General features: G+C 49.6%; 1 protein-coding gene across 19 annotated transcripts in view; it reads left to right on the top strand.

Moving 5' to 3' along the window:
• Positions 1–16,549, top strand: part of KDM2B (lysine demethylase 2B) — a 159,243-nt gene extending 142,694 nt beyond the window's left edge. For 12 of the 19 annotated variants that reach the window (XM_063614629.1, XM_063614628.1, XM_063614627.1 and 9 more), the window contains 7 exons: positions 214–327; positions 969–1,007; positions 1,163–1,842; positions 2,765–2,928; positions 3,021–3,182; positions 4,124–4,342; positions 14,001–16,549. In XM_063614629.1, coding sequence (XP_063470699.1) covers positions 214–327; positions 969–1,007; positions 1,163–1,842; positions 2,765–2,928; positions 3,021–3,182; positions 4,124–4,342; positions 14,001–14,182 — 1,560 coding nt within the window. In that variant the 3' untranslated portion in view covers positions 14,183–16,549. The remainder of the gene's footprint in view (positions 1–213; positions 328–968; positions 1,008–1,162; positions 1,843–2,764; positions 2,929–3,020; positions 3,183–4,123; positions 4,343–14,000) is intronic. The other 7 variants (XM_063614634.1, XM_063614635.1, XM_063614632.1 and 4 more) reach the window with 3 other exon arrangements.
• The last annotated feature ends 2,030 nt before the right edge of the window (positions 16,550–18,579 follow it).

Genomic DNA, 18,579 nt, shown 5'->3' with positions numbered 1-18,579 from the left:
ACCAGGAGGGGCTGGGAGGCAAAGGGGTTGGTCTGGCTGGTCCCGGGTGCTGGGTTGGAGGGATGGGGCAGGGGGTGGGCAGCGGGTAGAGCTTGGGAAAATCCCGGCCTCATGCTGCCTTGAGCAGGTCACCTAAGTCCTGAGAGCCCTGCCCCAAAGAAAGGAGGGGAAAACCAGCGAGTCACTCCTCTTCCCACCCCCCCTCCCCTTTAGGCCTCATCGCTTCAAACGTCCCCCGGTTCCTCCTCTCACCTCTCGCCGAGGCCCCCTCTAGGCAGCAGCCTCAGCCCCTGGTGGAGATCCAGTCTCACTTACTTCCAGCAGCAGGTGCTCCCACGACGCACGCCCTCCTGAGGCCCTGCGAGTCCCGGGCTGTCCCCCACCCCACCCCGCTGGTCCTCCACCCCACTGCTGCCTCTCCTGAGGCTTCCCAGGTCTCGGCCCCAGATCTCTGGCTCGTGGTTCTGGCTTGGGGCCTGGGAAGCTGTCTGTGCCTAGAGCCTCTGTTGGTTGGGATGGAAGCTGTGAGTCCGGGGAACCTCTGAGGAGCCTGGTGGCCCTGCTCCACCCACGGGCCGTGCTGTCACCAGCCACAAGGTGGCGCCAGGAGTCTCTCCCAGCTCTAGCCATTCCGGCTGGGCCGGGGATTCCCACAGGGCTGTGCTCCAGAACTGGCTCCCAGAGCCAAGGCTGATTTGAACAGGCGGCTGCACATCTCCGGGTCTGTGGGGTGGGAGGTCAGTTGGGTGGGAACAGTTCAACCGTACAGCTATTTCCAGCTTCTTCCTTGAAAGCCGCAGGCAGGGCTCGCCCGTCTGTCGGTCAGACATGGAGATGGCATTTGTGGGGAAGGCGTCCCTCCAGCCCCTCCTCTGGAGACTGTGGACTCGTGGTGGGGTGGGGTGTCGAGGGGACCAAATCCCACAAGCCTGGGGAGCAAGCTCTGCGTCCTTTCTTTTTCGTGACAGCTCAAACCTGGCAAAGAAGATAAGCTTTTCAGGAAAAAGGTACCATCTTCCCCTCCCTCCTGTGCCCCAGGCCTGAGCGGTCAGAGCTGCACCGCAGCTCCCTGGGCCACAGTCCCGTGGCAGGGGGGCGGGAGGCCTTGGGTGGGCGCAGCCCTGAGCCCCAGAGGCTGACACGTCTCCGCTCTCGCCCTCAGCGGCGGTCCTGGAAGAACGCCGAGGACCGCATGGCGCTGGCCAACAAGCCCCTCAGGCGCTTCAAGCAGGAACCCGAGGACGATCTGCCCGAAGCGCCCCCCAAGACCAGGGAGAGCGACCACTCCCGCTCCAGCTCCCCCACCGCGGGACCCAGCACCGAAGGGGCCGAGGGCCCGGAGGAGAAGAAGAAGGTGAAGATGCGCCGGAAGCGGCGGCTTCCCAACAAGGAGCTGAGCAGGGAGCTGAGCAAGGAGCTCAACCACGAGATCCAGAGGACGGAGAACAGCCTGGCCAACGAGAACCAGCAGCCCATCAAGTCGGAGCCTGAGAGTGAGGGCGAGGAGCCCAAGCGGCCCCCAGGCATCTGCGAGCGCCCCCACCGATTCAGCAAGGGGCTCAACGGCACGCCCCGGGAGCTGCGGCACCAGCTGGGGCCCAGCCTGCGCAGCCCGCCCCGCGTCATCTCCCGACCCCCACCCTCCGTGTCCCCGCCCAAGTGTATGCAGATGGAGCGCCATGTGATCCGGCCACCCCCCATCAGCCCCCCGCCTGATTCGCTACCCCTGGATGATGGGGCAGCCCACGTCATGCACAGGGAGGTGTGGATGGCCGTCTTCAGCTACCTCAGCCACCAAGACCTGTGTGTCTGCATGCGGGTCTGCAGGACCTGGAACCGCTGGTGAGCGGCGGCCTGTGTAGGGCTCTAGGTTAAAGCTCAGGCGGCACCAGGGATGGCCCGTGTGTGTGGAGTCACTGGCGATGCTCTTTCCTTCCAAGCCCCAGTATGGCTTCATTGTGCTCCGCAAAGCGTTCCAGCTGGCTACAGCGGCCCCTCTGGTCTTGTCAGAGGAGGTGACCCCGTTTATTCCCTGATGTAGCTTCCTGGAGGGTGAAGTGAGGACCACGTGGGGTCCTTGGCTTCGGAGAGTTAGTCCAGGTTTCCAGCAAGGCTGCCAGTTACAACTTCAGTCCAGCCGATATTTACCAGCTTTCTGGCCTTAGCTCTGCCTTACGCTCTTGGATGAACGGGCATGACGCCAGCTTCGTGGGGTTGTTTGGAGGAACGGCCGGTAGAGGGCGTTGTAAAGCCCATGGTAAATACTTGATGGAGGCCGGGCGCAGTGGCTCATGCCTGTAATCCTAGCACTTTGTGGGTGGATCACTTGAAGTCAGGAGTTCAAGACCAGCCTGGCCAACATGGTGAAACCTCATTTCCACTAAAAATAAAAAAATTAGCCGGGTGTGGTGGCGCACACCTGTAATCCCAGCTACTCGGGAGGCTGAGGCAGCAGAATCGCTTGAACCTGGGAGATGGAGGTTGTGGTGAGCAGAGATTGCACCACTACACACCAGCCTGGGAACAGAGCGAGACTCCGTCTTAACACATACATACATACTTGATGGAAAGCGGAGGCCATGGCTGTCAGAGCAGATGGGAGGTGCCCGCGTGGGGGCAGGACAGGTGCTACATAGAGAAGGGTCCAGAGCGCTGAGTTAAGGAGCCTCCCAGAGGTGGTTAGGTGGGGGAGTTAAGAGCTGTGCATGGGCTCCCCAGAGAAGCCCCACCTCTGACGATGTGTCCCCACCGGGCCGGTCCCCAGGTGCTGCGATAAGCGGTTGTGGACCCGCATTGACCTGAACCACTGCAAGTCTATCACACCCCTGATGCTGAGCGGCATCATCCGGCGACAGCCCGTCTCCCTCGACCTCAGCTGGACCAATATCTCCAAGAAGCAGCTGAGCTGGCTCATCAACCGGCTGCCTGGTGAGCCCTGGGCCAGTGGCCCCGAGTGTGTCTGCTGCAGTGAGGGCTGGGGCTGCATCCCCTGACCTTCACCCTTTTCTATGTGCCCCCAGGGCTCCGGGACTTGGTGCTGTCAGGCTGCTCATGGATCGCGGTCTCGGCCCTTTGCAGCTCCAGTTGTCCGCTGCTCCGGACCCTGGATGTCCAGTGGGTGGAGGGACTAAAGGATGCCCAGATGCGGGATCTCCTGTCCCCGCCCACGGACAACAGGCCAGGTGAGTTGCCAGGCTGGGGATTTCTGTGGGGGTGGAGTGAGCGAGCTAGGCTGTTGGATCTGCTTTTACTCTCAGACCCCAGCATATCCTCCATCCTTCTCAGGCCCCAGCCGTTCCCCAAAGGACATACGGATGAGTCTCTGCTGCCATGTTCTCAGTTTGCTTCAGGCACAGAGGGGATCTGGGAGGAGGCAGGGGCTCCTGTGCACATGCGAGACTCGCTCCTGGGGCTCCGGGTGCGTCTCACTGCTTTCCTGTTGACTCGCTCCTGGGGCTCCGGGTGCGTCTCACTGCTTTCCTGTTGACTCGCTCCTGGGGCTCTGGGTGCGTCTCACTGCTTTCCTGTTGACTCGCTCCTGGGGCTCTGGGTGCGTCTCACTGCTTTCCTGTTGACTCGCTCCTGGGGCTCCGCATGCGTCTCACTGCTTTCCTGTTGACTCGCTCCTGGGGCTCCGGGTGCGTCTCACTGCTTTCCTGTTGACTCGCTCCTGGGGCTCTGCTTGCCTCTCACTGCCTTTCTGTTGACTTGCCCCTCGGTTTCAAGTCTCCACTGCCATCGGGATCAGTGTGGCTGTGCAAGAGCTTCCAGGATGGCACCTGCCCCTGGACTGGGCTGGACTGCCTAGGTCTGTGCTTCTCCCCAAGCCACGGGGATCGGAGGTGCTGCGCGACCTCTGCACTGGTTGGCTGATGACTACTGGGTGGAATGTGGGCTTAGTGTTTCTAGCTCTTTTAGTTTTTCAAGAGAATCTGGAAATCTAAGTTTTGATGTGGAGTCTGATTTTTAACTGTTGGAATTCTGATTTTGGGAGGAAGCAGTTTATAACTAAATGAAATCTGAGTGTTCTGTCTGGCTGGCGGGCCTTTTAGAGTGGCACGTCAGCGTGACCAGGCCTCCTCGGTCAGATTGACGGGTTGCCCCCTCCTTCCTGCCCCACCAGGTCAGATGGATAATCGGAGCAAGCTCCGGAACATCGTGGAGCTGCGCCTGGCGGGCCTGGACATCACAGATGCCTCCCTGCGGCTCATCATCCGCCACATGCCCCTGCTCTCCAAGCTCCACCTCAGTTACTGTAACCACGTCACCGACCAGTCCATCAACCTGCTCACCGCTGTTGGCACCACCACCCGAGACTCCTTAACCGAGATCAACCTGTCTGGTGAGTCAGGGGCCCCCATCGGGTCTGCGCAACACTCCGTGGGAGAGCCAGGAGGTTCACATTTGTGGAAAACGATTCGTGTGTCCACAACTATGTGGTCACAGTGCTGGCTGTCTCGTTTACTGAGATGGACAGCCCAGTCCAGGGGGGAAACACATTAAACAAAGAGTTACTGTTGGCCAGGCGCAGTGGCTCACGCCTGTAATCCCAGCACGTTGGGAGGCTGAGGCAGGTGGATCATAAGGACAGGAGTTCGAGACTAGCCTGGCCGACATGGTGAAACCCCGTCTCTACAAAAAAATACAAAAATTAGCCGGGCATGGTGGCCGGTGCCTGTAATCCCAGCTACTCAGGAGGCTGAGGCAGGAGAATCGCTTGCAACTGGAAGGTGGAGGTCGCCGTGAGCCAAGATGGCACCACTGCACTCCAGCCTATGTGACAAGACCAAAACTGTCTCAAAAAAAAAAAAAAAAAGTTACCGTTGGAATTGTAGTAATTGCTACCCCAAAACAGTGCTGGTTAGCAGCAGCCACAAGCACATAGCAGTGGTTCCTGACCCAAAATACGGACAAAGGACAGCTTCCCGAGGGGGTGCAGAAGAGCCGGTGCCTGACAACCAGGGTGCTGAGACAGTGGGGGCCGGGAGGCAAGGCCCCTGGTGGGCAGGAGGGAGCTTGGTTTCTGCCTTTGCTGTCGTTGCTTACACGCACCCCTTGTGACCCTGCTGTAAGGAGCCTGTTGTTGGAGAGAAAAAAACCCACAGTGAGTTCCATTATTGTTCTCTGTCACTGGTGGCAGGATCTTCACTCGCTCCACTTGCTGTTGGGGCGGCAGTTGGTTCTGAAGGACTTGGGGCTCCAGTATGCAGCGAGGTACACAGAGCAATGCTGCCTGCTCTTAGCCCAACTAACCCGATTTTGGTCTGGTAGCTTAGGATGGTCTGGATTGGGTGAGAGCAAAAAAAGAGAAAAAAAAACTGCAGGTTTTTTTTTTTACCCTCAGAAATTACCAAGTACTAAGGACATCCCCATCTCATCAAATTGCATTTTTGACACAGCGCAGTGGTGACGTGCATGTTGCTTTCTCCTCTGCATTCCACATTCATGCCTGATAAACTATCTGGCAACCATGCCTCATAGCAGGGGCATGGGAGCTTTGGATGGGATGAGATCATTCGGGACCTAGGAAGCCATTCCTTCTCCTCATGAAGTTTTGGTGGTAGGGATTGTTCCACCTCGTGGATGCAAAGAACCAGAGTGAATTGAGGCTTCTCCAGCTCAAGCGCCAGGTCATGGGCTTGAATTGGTGATGGAGCTGCCCTTTGGAGAGGGCCTGGGAGTCGTCTTACTCTAAGTGCTGGCATTTTATTAAATCTCTTCATTATATCCTGGTTTAGTTATTATGGATGCGTAGCAGAGATCTCAGTATAAATTCCCTCCCCTGCGGTGTGGGCCATGCTGTGTGTGTGTGCGTGCAAATCATCTTTTGCATTTTGTTTTTCCAGCATGATAAATTGAGGTCATCTTTTTATCTCAGTGCATACAGCTCTCTGCATTCTTTTTTTTTTTTTTTTTTGAGACAGAGCCTTGCTCTGTCGCCCAGGCTGGAGTGGAGTGGAGTGATCTCAGCTCACTCCAGCCTCTGCCTCCCAGGTTCAAGTGATTCTTCTGCCTCAGTCTCCTGAGTAGCTGTGATTACAAGCGCCTGCCACCACGCCTGGCTAAGTTTTGTATTTTTAGTAGAGATCAGGTTTCACCATGTTGGCCAGGCTGGCCTCGAACTCCTGACCTCAGGTGATCCACCCACCTCTGCCTCCCAAAGTGCTGGGATTACAGGCATGAGCCACCACGCCCAGTCTGCATTCTTGTTAAGAGCTGTGACGTATACTAAGGCGTATCTCTATACCTAGACTCTTCTAGATTTTCTTAAAAAAAAAAAAAAAAATTCCCCTCTCATCGGTGTAACTAGTTGAGTTACTGGAAAAATAAGCTTGTCCTGATGCAAGCACCAGAGATGGGAAAAAAGTCTGTGTCACAAAATAGATGACAGTTGGCATGCCTCAAGATCCTTAAACTTGGTTGGAGGATCTGGGTGACAAGGGAAGTTGCAATTCTAGCTATTGTTCTGGCCGAATTCCATTGTGGAAAATTTACTGGGTGCTCAAGGCAGTCCCCTGCCTTTCCCTTCACCCTATCCTCACTACCTGAGGCAATGCCTTAAACTCTTGAATTCTTTCTTCCAGTGTTTACCTCTGCTATTTCAAAATAGCAAGCCTAGTGCTCGCTTTGGCAGCCCATATACTGCAATTTCTTTTTTTTCCCCATGTGGACATTATATATTTATTAGGTTGCTATTATATAACATGAGGATTTATTACTGTTGTATCCTTCCCTCCCACTCACTGCCCGTTTTTCTCCCTCCATCTTTTGCAATTTTTGGTTGTCGCTATTCTTTCACTTATTATGACCATGTTAAGTGTTGGTCACTGTTGAGCCAAATAGTGTATTATGAGTACATTTTCTTTCTTGCTCAATGTTTTTATTAATTGCCTCATTTTGTTTGCTTGGTTTCTATGCAAATGGTACAACAGAATTGAATGCACTACCCCTCCCCACCCCCAACTCATCAGTCTCTTGACCAGTTTTCGTAGGAGAGCTGCCTCCTGACTTCTTTTCGTCCCCTTCCGTTTTCTCCGCTGGGACTGGCCGCCCCACCGCTGCCATCCTGGACTCCTTTGGTCTCTGTCTTGGCCTAGGTACCTTCCTTGATCTCATATCTTCTTTCTTGGTTTACTCTCATATTTGGTGAGAGACATTTTCTAGACCGTGTGTGTCTGAATTTGTTTTTATTATATACCTTCCCATTTAGTTGCTAGTTCTGCTGGGTATAGAACCCTAGTCTGGGAGCCTGTTGCTACAGTAAGTGGGAGGTTTTGCTCCACCATCTTCTGCCTTCCAGAGGCAAGGTCTAAAACCATTTGATTCTTCATCTGTCAGTGAATCTATTTTCTCTCCTTGTAAGTTAATAGAAAGTCGTCTAGTTGTCTGCAATTTTTGATGACAAACTTGGGTTTGAGTCCATTTCACCTACCATGCTGAACACTCACAGAAGCCCTTCAGTCTGGACGTCTGTGTTCTTCACTTGTAGAAAAACTTCTTCTTAGCTTCCTCCCCTTCTGTTTTCCTCTTGCTGGACTAGTCCTCTGATTCCCGTTTTCCTTCCTCGTTTCCATGTCAATGTCTTTTGCTGTATTTTCTGGGAGTTTTCCCTTACTTTATCATACAACTTTTTTTTTTTTTTTGAGACGGAGTCTCACTCTGTTGCCCAGGCTGGAGTGTAATGGCGCGATCTTGGCTCACTACAAGCTCCGCCTCCCAGGTTCACACCATTCTTCCGCCTCAGCCTCCCGAGTAGCTGGGACTACAGGCGCCCGCTACCACGCCTGGCTAATTTTTTGTATTTTTAGTAGAGATGGGGTTTCACCGTGTTAGCCAGGATGGTCTCGATCTCCTGACCTCGTGATCTACCCGCCTCGGCCTCCCAAAGTGCTGGGATTACAGGCATGAGCCACCATGCCTGGCCACAACTTATACACTGAGTTTTTCATTTCTGTTGTTGTGCAGTTGAACCATATGAAACTGCTGTTTTTATAAGTCAAAAGTAGTCAAATGTTGGCATTTTCATGTGGTTCAACCTATATGTTTAATTTTCTAGCTGTATTCTCTGAACTTTTTGTGGAATGGCCTGTTGTTTCTTGGAGCCAGATACTTTCCTACCTGAGGATATGAATGTTTTATTTTCTTCTCTCTGCTTTGACTGTTCCCGTCAAATGCCGTCAGTGGCCTTCGGCAGAGGCTCTCCTCAGCTTGAGTGCTGATGCTTGCGTGTCCCTCCACTCACGGGTGATCAGAAGCTCTGGACACGCGGTTGGAGCTTGTCTGCTATGGATGACACTTACAGGGTGGTCTCTCTGTGTCGCTTCTTTGGTGAAACCTGGACATCAGATCTTTCCATCTTTCTCTTAAGCTGGTCAGGATTGCCAGAAAGACTCTCCTTGATCTCCTAAGGGTGTAGGCTGGACCGCCATCGGTATGCTCAAGTATGGGGCTTGATGGGGGAAGGAGGTTCTCAATAGTCAGCAGGTAAATTTTCTCTTAGCCCCACTTTTGAGTGGGCACCCCTACTTTCTGTGCCCACTGGAGCCCAGCCCATCAGAGACTAAAACCGCAGTCTTCTGTTGGGGAAGGAATGTGGACATCTTACTGCTCCTTGAATAGATTTTCAACCAGTGCTTCTGTTACTAACACCATCTTCAGCCCCACTTCCAATGTACCTGTCACTTCCAATGCAAGAGGAATTTCTGAGAAATCACCACTAAACACCTTGGAGGTGTTCTATAGAATAATCATTCTTTTCTGCTTTCCCCTCAGCCACTTTAGGGTTAATTAAGCTTTCTCAAGTCTCCTAAATTGTTACCTCTTCTCCAGCTTCCAAAATTAGAAAAATAATTATGTTGTAGTAAAATAATACATAATATAAAATGGACCACCTTAGCCATTTTTGGGCATAGAATTCAGTGGCATTAAGTACATTCACGATGTTGTGCAAGTGTCACCAACATCCATCTCCAGACTTTTTTTCTGTTTTAGAGACGGTCTCACTATGTTGCCCAGGCTGGTCTCAAACCCCTGGGCTTCAAGCAGTCCTCCTGCCCCAGCCTCCCAAAATGTTAGAATTATAGGCATGAGCCACTGCACCCGGCCTTTTTTATTTTTTCCCTTTGTTGGCTGTGATTTTGGTGTCATATCAATCTTTGCAACGTCTAATATCATGAAAAATTTCCCGTTTTTTCTTTTTTCAAGACGAAGTCTTGCTCTGTCGCCCAGGTTTGAGTGCAGTGGTGCTGACAGCTCACTGCAGCTTCTGCCTCCTGGGTTCACGTGATTCTCATGCCTCAGTCTCCCAAGTAGCTGGGACTACAAGCACGTGCCACCACACCTGGCTAATTTTTGTATTTTTAGTAGAGACGAGGTTTCACCATTTTGGCCAGGCTGGTCTCGAACTCCTGACCTTGTGATCCACCTGCCTTGGCTTCCCAAAGTGCTGGGATTACAGGCGTGAGCCACCGCGCACGGCTGGGTCCAGCTTATTCTTTTGCATGTCGAAATTCAATTTTCCCAGCAACATTTATTGAAAAGATTATCTATTAATGCTCTTGGCAGCACCCTTTTCAAAAACCACTTCACCATATATTTGAGGGTTTGTTTCTGGGCTCCTGATTCTTTTTTTTTTTTTTTTTTTTTTTTGATACAGGGTCTCGCTCTGTTGCCCAGCCTGGAGTGCAGTGCAGTGGCGTGATCTCGGCTTACTGCAACCTCCACCTCCTGGGTTCAAGCGATTCTCCTGCCTCAGCCTCCCGTGTAGCTGGGAGTACAGGTGTGTGCCACCATGCCATGTTGGCCAGGCTGGTCTTGAACGCCTGACCTCAGGTGATCCGCCCACCTCGGCCTCCCAGAGTGCTGGGATTACAGGTGTGAGTCACCACACCTGGCCGAGCTCTTGATTCTATTCCATTGGTCTATATGTCTATCCTTATGCCTGTAACGTGCTTTATTTATGAATGAATGAATGACAGGGGCTTACTCTGTCATCCAGGCTGGAGTGCAGTGATGTGATCATGGCTCACTGCAGGCTCCACCTCCCAGGCAAAAGTGATCCTCCCACCTCAGCCTCCTGTGTAGTTGGGACTAGAGGTACATAGCACCATGTTAGGCTAATTTTGGTGTTTTTTTTTTTTTTTAACAGAGACAGGCTTTTTCTATGTTGCTCAGGCTGGTCTTGAACTCCTAGGCTCAAGTGATCCACCCACCTCAGCCTCCCAAGTGCTGGTCTTACAGGCATGAACCATTGTGCCTGGCCTATGTATTTTATTTTATTTGGAGATGGGATCTCACTGTGTTGCTCAGGCTGGAATCATACTCCTGGGCTCAAGTGGTTTTCCACCTCAGCTTCAGATTAGCTCAAGTTCTTCAACTTTGTTCTTTTTTAGGATTGTTCGGACAACTTGGAGCCCCATGCATTCACGTGAATTTTAGGATAGATTTTTCTATTTCTGCAAAAAATACTACTAGGATTTTATAGCAATTTCATTGAATCTGTAGATTTCTGTGGGTAGTGCTGACATCTTAATAGTATTAAGTCTTCCAATCCATGAACATAGGATTACTTTCCATTTATTTATGTCTAATTTAGTTTTTTTCAGCAATGCTTTATAGTCTTCAAAGTACAAGTTCTTCCTTGGTTAAATTTATTCCTGAAGCTAGGCATGGGGGCACACACCAATAGTCCCAGCTACTCAGGAAGCTGAGGTGGGAGGATCACTTGAGCCCAGGTGTCCTAGACCAGCCTGGGCAAAGTAGTGAGATTCTAGATCTAAAATGTTTAAAGGTGGAGGGAGAACTGATGAGGATGCTAACAAAAGTGATGTTCCTCCACAGGCTGGCGGGCGGGCAGGCGGGCAGGTGGGCCCCACGCACCAGCAGGAAACATCTGTCAGCCTGCCTGTGGAGGGTCTGAGAAACCAGGCTGCAGTGAACTCTAATGCACAGAGGGACCAAAGGAAGGTCTTTTCCTTCTAGCTTCTTTGTTGGATGGGTCTTTGGGCTCCAGTTTTGGGGAATATTTGAACCACAAGCCAGGAAGAGTGCTGGCTGGGCATGAATGAGCCTCCAAAGAGGGCCCAAATTAGTACCCAAAGACGACTCAGAAAAGGAGCCAGCTGGGCCTCCAGGTCTCACTTCACACCGAGTGCTGCCTTACCACCGACAGGTAACTGCCAGGATGCACTTGAGGCCCCCTTAGCCGTCTGACAGCTACAGGCCACAGCAGTGTGCCAGCCAGATGGCAGAGTTCTCTGGCATGGGAGCTGCCTGCTCTGGTGCTTGAAGGTGTCAAGGGAGAGGCAGGACTTGGGTCAGTCCCTTCTAGCCAGGAACTAGGCAAACACTGCAGGGGAAAAATATCCCTGAGCTGGTGATGGAGTGGGGACAGCATAGCTGGATCTGAGTAAGGAATGAGATGCATTCTGGGGATGAGCTAGACGGTGCTCTGGAAGGCAGATAGGGAGCTGGGAACAGGGTTAAGATGGAAGATTCTGAGGGTGATTTCTTGCTGAAAATGTCTAGCCTGAATCTAAGCAAGCCTCTGGGATATCTGCAGTTTATAGGAAAAACAGGAGATATGGAACAAGCTAAATGACACCTTGAAGATGGTAAGTGTGAATGTGAGACATCCTCTAAGAAAACCATCCTGGTCAGACAGGGTCAACACCTATATCCCAGTGGTTTGGGAGGCTGGCGGGGGAGGATCACTTGAGACCAGGAGTTCAAATCTAACCAGTCAACATGTCATAGTAAATAATGAAAAATGAAAAGTATATGAAAATAAGCTTGTATTAGTAAAATCCCTATTTTTTTTTTTTTTTTTTTTTGAGACGGAGTCTCGGTCTGTCGCCCAGGCTGGAGTGCAGTGGCCTGATCTTGGCTCACTGCAAGCTCCGCCTCCCAGGTTCATGCCATTCTCCTGCCTCAGCCTCCCAAGTAGCTGGGACCACAGGCACCCAATACCACGCCCGGCTAATTTTCTGTATTTTTAGTAGAGACGGGGTTTCACTGTGTTGGCCAGGATGGTCTCGCTCTCCTGACCTCGTGATCCGCCCGCCTCAGCCTCCCAAAGTGCTGGGATTACAGGTGTGAGCCACCGCGCCCAGCCAATCCCTATTCTTTATACTTAAAATGAATCAAGTATTGAGTTTTGGGGATCATGAGTTTCCCGAAGGAATTGTATGATAACATTCTACAACTTCATCATTGGATTTTGCAGTAAGATTATAAAGAGGGTCAGCCATTTGGGGGGGAACTACTTGAGGGATTAATTAGAAGATTAAGGGATACCCTTTGAAAAACTGAGTTATTGCCGGGCACGGTGGCTCACACCTGTAATCCCAGCACTTTGGGAGGCTGAGCCGGATGGGTCCCCTGAGTTCAGGAGTTCAAGACCAGCCTGGCCAACATGATGAAACCCCCATCTCTACTAAAAATACAAAAAATTAGCCGGGCGTGGTGGCCGGCGCCTGTAATCCCAGCTACCCGGGAGGCTGAGGCAGGAGAATCGCTTGAACCTGGGAAGGGAAGGTTGCAGTGAGCCGAGGTCACGCCACTGCATTCCAGCCTGGGCAACAAGAGCAAAACTCCGTCTCCAAAAAAAAAAAGAAAAAAAAACCCATGAAAAACTGAGTTATCTGTTGAAGCATCTCTCGTTTTCCCATCTTCAGTCTAAAAGCAGCGCCTTCACTTGTGAACGCCTATGTGTATATAGACAGCTTTCCAGCACTACTGCTCCAGGTTCACAAATTGGTGAGCATCTGTTTGAAGATTCTGTGCTGATGTGGAGGCCACTGTCTGAAAGGACTGGCTGTATAAAGGAAGTCAGTTTGGTGGCGCATGTGGTGCTCTGACTTTACTACTTCACACCACCTCCTCGCCTGCAGGGATTTTGATAACGTAGATAGCACAGGCATTGTATGCATGATTGCGGTTTGCCCTTAGTATTTTTATTCCCACTCAATTTAATAAAGAAATGAAAGTGTTGATACTAAGGATGATTAGCAAAGGTCACAAATGTAATACCATTGAGGCCAGGCACAGTAGCTCAAGCCTGTAATCCCAGCACTTTGGGAGGCTGAGGCGGGCGGATCACATGAGGTCAGGAGTTTGAGGCCATCCTGGACAACATGGTGGAACCCAGTTTCTACTAAAAATACAAAAAAAAAAAAGTCGCGCATAGTGGCACACGCCTGTACTCAGGAGGCTGAGGCAGGAGAATCACTTAAACCTGGGAGGCAGAGGTTGCAGTGAGCCGAGATTGCGCCATTGCACTCCAGCCTGGGTGACAAGAGCAAGACTCTGTCTCAAAAAAAAAAAGAAAAAGAAAAAAGAAAAGCACAAAGGGTGTGTCTGCAGATGAGGGTGTGATGAAGTCTGAATTCTGCTTTTGCTAGAAGGGCATGTTGGTCTGGTGCCTAGGCTGCTGGCACACGTTCAGTCCTGGGGTTAGGGCCAAACAGCTGTCCCTCATGCTGTGAATTGCTCCAAAGCACTGGGGCCTGCAAAAGCAAAAATGATCCCAAGATGCCCTTAGGGATGTTCTGTGACCCGGCGATGCCCCTCTGGGAATTTATCTGAAGGGAGGAGGCAGATAAATGCACAGTAATAGACACAGAGCAGTACTCATCAACAACATGTTAGATGAGAAAAGCAAGCTTCTCGACATGGTGTGTGAGCCTGTCGTTGTAAAAGCACATAGAACTACTTACATGAGCATACGCACGTATAGAGGCAGCTGTGTGGTAAATTAGAAGTGATTTTCACGTGGTTATCTGAATGCTTTTGAGGCATATATTAACCTTTATACCTGGTGGGTGAAACCCTTCCCCGTTTGAAGAGATTTTAAGCAAATAACATTTTATTTAGTGCAGCACAGCAGGAGCTGGAATATGTAGAGCTCTGACCTGTCCCCACTGCTGAGCGCCTGGGTCTGGGGGGGACCTTCTGGCTCCTGGCCTTCACACCTCACATTACTATTTATTTCTTCTCTGCAGACTGCAATAAGGTCACTGATCAGTGCCTGTCCTTCTTCAAACGCTGTGGAAACATCTGTCATATTGACCTGAGGTACTGCAAGCAAGTCACCAAGGAAGGCTGTGAGCAGTTCATAGCCGAGATGTCTGTGAGTGTCCAGTTTGGGCAAGTAGAAGAAAAACTCCTGCAAAAACTGAGTTAGTCCAAGGACAAGTATGTAAATACGGGGTGGGCTCTGGGAGGGGAGAGACTTTACAAAAATGAGGGCTTTTATTTTCCATTTGGAACGTGGGACAACAGACCACAACGCAATTCCATTTTGCAAGTCTTTCCAAGGGAGAAGCTGTTCAACCACCCATTTGGGGGATGAGTGAGCCGACACTTTCTTGGTCTTTCTAAATCGTAACTGCACTGCTTTCTGGACCATTTCTAAGGCGGCCTTTACAAGAAGACATTCCTGTCGGAGAGGAGGGTGGACTTCGGAGAAATTCTCATACTGAAGCGTGAGCTTAGGAGTTTCTGTTAGTGGGAGTGGTGTTTTGGACACTTCATTCCTTGCAACACCGAGGTTTTGGGTGTTGACATAAAGTGGACCACACACCACATCTGCTGCCGTCTTGACACTTTTTTTTGGTTGGTTGGTTGGTTTTGTTACATCTTACATTATGCAGAACTATTTTTGTACAAATTGTTTAAAAGTTATTTATGCAAGGTTTGAATGCATACCAGTGTTTTTATTGTTTTGAGATTGCCAATTTTCCTGATTTCCTTAAGGTAGGAGAGAATTTAACGTGTACTTCATCGACACAACCTATCTACAAATGTGCCCAGATCTAACAAAGTAGGCTAAGACCTTCCACTTAAAAGCATGTTTAACTGGAAGTTGAGAGTCTGCTTTGTACCTCAAGAGTTACATGAGCATGTTGTGGATAGATGTAAATTATAGTCGAAGTAAGATACTCTGCCAAGTTTCCTCTGTAGAGAATTCACTTTTCTCAAATTTTAAAATTTCAACTTCAGCCTTTGCACTCAGGAGGGTCTGCTCCAGCATGAGCTCTTGTACTTACATAGATCTAATTTATACAGTGAGTCAAGACGTAGAATAAGTGCTCCCACATAGCCTTTCTTTTGCTTTTTTCTCTCCTCTGAAGTGTGAGTTGAGTTCTCATTTAGGTTTGTAACATGGCTATTTCCTAGTTGTAAAGTTCTGCATTTATAAGTGCCATTGTTGTAAGGTGGTGTTTCCTAGACCTTCCCTGATGCGATTTTACCTTTGTTGAATTTGTATAAACAATTGTACAAAAAAAACCACTCTTGAACTTTGAGGGTTTTTGTTCTAGGAGTGGACTAGAAGTTTAAGCCCAGAGTCAGTAAACACTGTTTTGAGGTCCAAACAATGTAATTTCTGATTCATCTGATGTACCCTGTGGTGCGTCACTCTTTTTTCTTCAGAAAGAAAGAAAGCTGTTTCTGGCTAGTAAAGGTAACGGGAAAGAGCTATGCTCTGACAACGGCCACGTGTAGGAATTAGACACAGACTTCTTTAAGGAGAAGAGTTGCTCATCTGTCTGTGTGCCTCTTACCACACAGAATTAATTCCATGGCTACTTGCCATTACCGTTGCCTAAAAGTTTGCCAGATTTGGGAGACAGTGGGAGCAAATGCAGGAGGCTGCATCCTGTACAGGTAGCCTTGGGCCATGGTGGCTGTAGGAAACACTTGGTCATGAGGTGGCTTCCCCAAGTAGCAGATGCAGAAACCAGTGAGAAGTAATTTTAGATTACAGAATTTTTTTTTAAAGACAGGACCCTGCTGGCAATGTCATATTCACATACAGAAACAGCTGCTCTAGTGAATCTGAAGATGGAGACAGTAACCAACCTCCTTCCTCAGTGATTGATAAGAGCAATGTAAGATGTTGCCCCTGTGGAAGAGGCCTTTCCTGCTGATGGCTGAGTTTTCTATTTGTCCCTTTTATTTTTACTATGGCAAAACAGTTTTAATTAAAATGAGACAAGGCCAGGTGGAGTGGATCCAGCACTTTGGGAGGGATCACCTGAGGTCAGGAGCTCAAGACCAACCTGACCAATATGGTGAAACCCCATCTCTACTAAAAATACAAAAATTAGCCAGGAGTGGTGGTGCATGCCTGTAGTCCCAGCTACTCAGGAGGCTGACAGGAGAATCGCTTGAAACCAGGACGCAGAGGTTGCAGTGAGCTGAGATTGCACCATTATACTCCAGCCTGGCGACAGCGAGACTCCATTTAAAAAAAAAAAGAGAAAGCTCTCATCTAGATACATGTCTCCTGTTAATTTAAATCCACAGACCCTTGTTGACTCAATCTAAAGACACTTGAAGCCACTGTACCCCAGAATTCAACTCAGGAATCTACTTCACTCCATGGTTTATAAAAATGTGACTTTCTTTTGTAAGCCTGATTGTTTAAAATGCAGTGTCCTCATGAATGGTAATGCTTGTTTTCTTGACAGCCTGAGTTCTCCAAACCTCCAAACATTAATAATATAGCTACCCTGATATCCAGTAAAGTCATCCTCTTCCTTAAGAATTGCTTTAAGGTTAATCATTGTTTTCTGGTGAACGGCTCCCGTAGTCACTCATTAGTAGCCAAGACAGATTTGTGGCTGCAACCAGGACTGGTTAAGGGAAGGTAGGGCTCAGGGTTAGAAGGCAGTGTTTCTCCTCTAAGCATTCCTGGAGCACACAGGTCTGCTAGGGAGGGGCTGCCAGGGCTGGGGATCCGAGCCACCACAGGGATGTGCAATACAGCAGAGACACAGCAGATCTCGTTTCAGGAGAGGCCACTGTATAGTACAGTGGCCATAAACTCCCCCAAGAGTACTGAACAATCCAGTAAGATTGTACTTCAGTACACATCCATGGTCTCTGTACAGACCTATTTTATTTTATTTTGAGACAGAGTCTCCCTCTTGTCCAGGCTGGAGTGCAGTGGTGTGATCTCAGCTCACTGTAATCTCTGCCTCCCAGGTTCAAGCAGTTCTCCTGCCTCAGCCTCCCGAACAGTTGGGACTACAGGTGCCTGCCACCATGCCCAGTTAATTTTTGTATTTTTAGTAGAGATGGGGTTTCACCCACCATGTTGGCCGGGCTGGTCTCGAACTCCTGACCTCAGGTGATCTGCTGGTCTCAGCCTCCTAAAGTGCTGGGATTACAGGGATGAGCCACCGTCCGCAGCCTCTTTTATTTTTAAAATGAGCCAAAGATGAGGCCAGCTGAGGCTAAATGCTACAAGCAACTACTCTGAGCCTACACACCATGTCTGATGAAGTAATGAAAGGACCATAAACCCAAGGGAATGTTTGCTGTGTCAAATCACAGCTTAGGAACCTAGAAAAGAGGCTCTGTCCCTTCCTCTAGGGAATCTGATGTTTACAAAGGACACCATGGCACCTAAATGACATCCTTTCATATTCTGAAGATGGGATAAAGACACTTCACTGTATTCCACTGCAGACTTACCCATATGACATGACCTATCTAAAAAATTTACTTAAAGCAGCATGGGGCTGGGTGCAGTGGCTCATACCTGTAACCCCAGCACTTTGAGAGGCCGAGGCAGGCAGATCACCCGAGGTCAGGAGTTCGAGACCAGCCTGGCCAACATGGTAAAACCCTGTCTCTATTAAAAATACACAATTAGCTGGGAGTGGTAGTATGCACCTGTGACCCCAGCTACTCAGGAGGAAAAGGCAGAAGAATCACTTGAACCTGGGAAGCAGAGGTTGCAGTAAGCCAAGACTGCACCATTGAACTTCAGCCTGGGCAACAGAGCAAGACTCTGTCTCAAAAAAAAAAAAAAATTTTTTTTGTTTAAAATTATCCAGGCATGGTGGTACGCATTATATGCCAGCTCCTGGGGAGGCTGAGGCAGGAGGACTGCTTGAGCCCAGAAGTTAAGACTGTAGTGAGCTATGATCATGTGCCACTGTACTCTGCCTGGGTGGGCAACAGCAAGACTTTGTCTTTAAAAACAAAGGGGGAGGGGTGGGTAGAAAGGCATGCCAGTTTAAAAATTCAGACTCCAGAGGGAAATGCTTGCCCTCTGCCAAACAAGCCAATTTCCAAGTATCAAGCCTGTTACACTAAACATTTCTGTTGTCTGACATTTCTGTTGTCTGGCTAATAAACCAGGGTTACTTCAAACTACTATCTAAAAAATCCACCAAGCATTTTGTACTCTTTCTATAAAGAAGCCACTAAAACTCAATACACAAATCTAAGAGTAAACATTAAACTGCTTTAAGCTAAGACTGTATAAATCTGAATTTTTGACTTTAAGTTTAGACAAAACCAGCACCTACTGCTTAGCTTCTATGGCCTAGATTTAAAGACTTGCCACCACCAAGTTACCAATTTGGAGGAAATGTTAAAATTTCCAGTCTCATGAAAAGGTTACTTTGGAGCCGGGCGTGGTGGCTCACACTTGTAATCCCAGTACTTTGGGAGGCTGAGACAGGCGGATTACCTCAGGTTGGGAGTTCGAGACCAGCCTGACCAACATGGAGAAACCCTGTCTCTACTAAAAATACAAAATTAGCCGGGCATGGTGGCGCATGC

This window comes from Symphalangus syndactylus, chromosome 13, assembly GCF_028878055.3.
Source record: "Symphalangus syndactylus isolate Jambi chromosome 13, NHGRI_mSymSyn1-v2.1_pri, whole genome shotgun sequence".
In the NCBI taxonomy this organism is placed as follows: domain Eukaryota; kingdom Metazoa; phylum Chordata; class Mammalia; order Primates; family Hylobatidae; genus Symphalangus; species Symphalangus syndactylus.
Note: the sequence above shows the minus strand (reverse complement) of the source record. Positions and strands in the feature narration are given on the sequence as shown.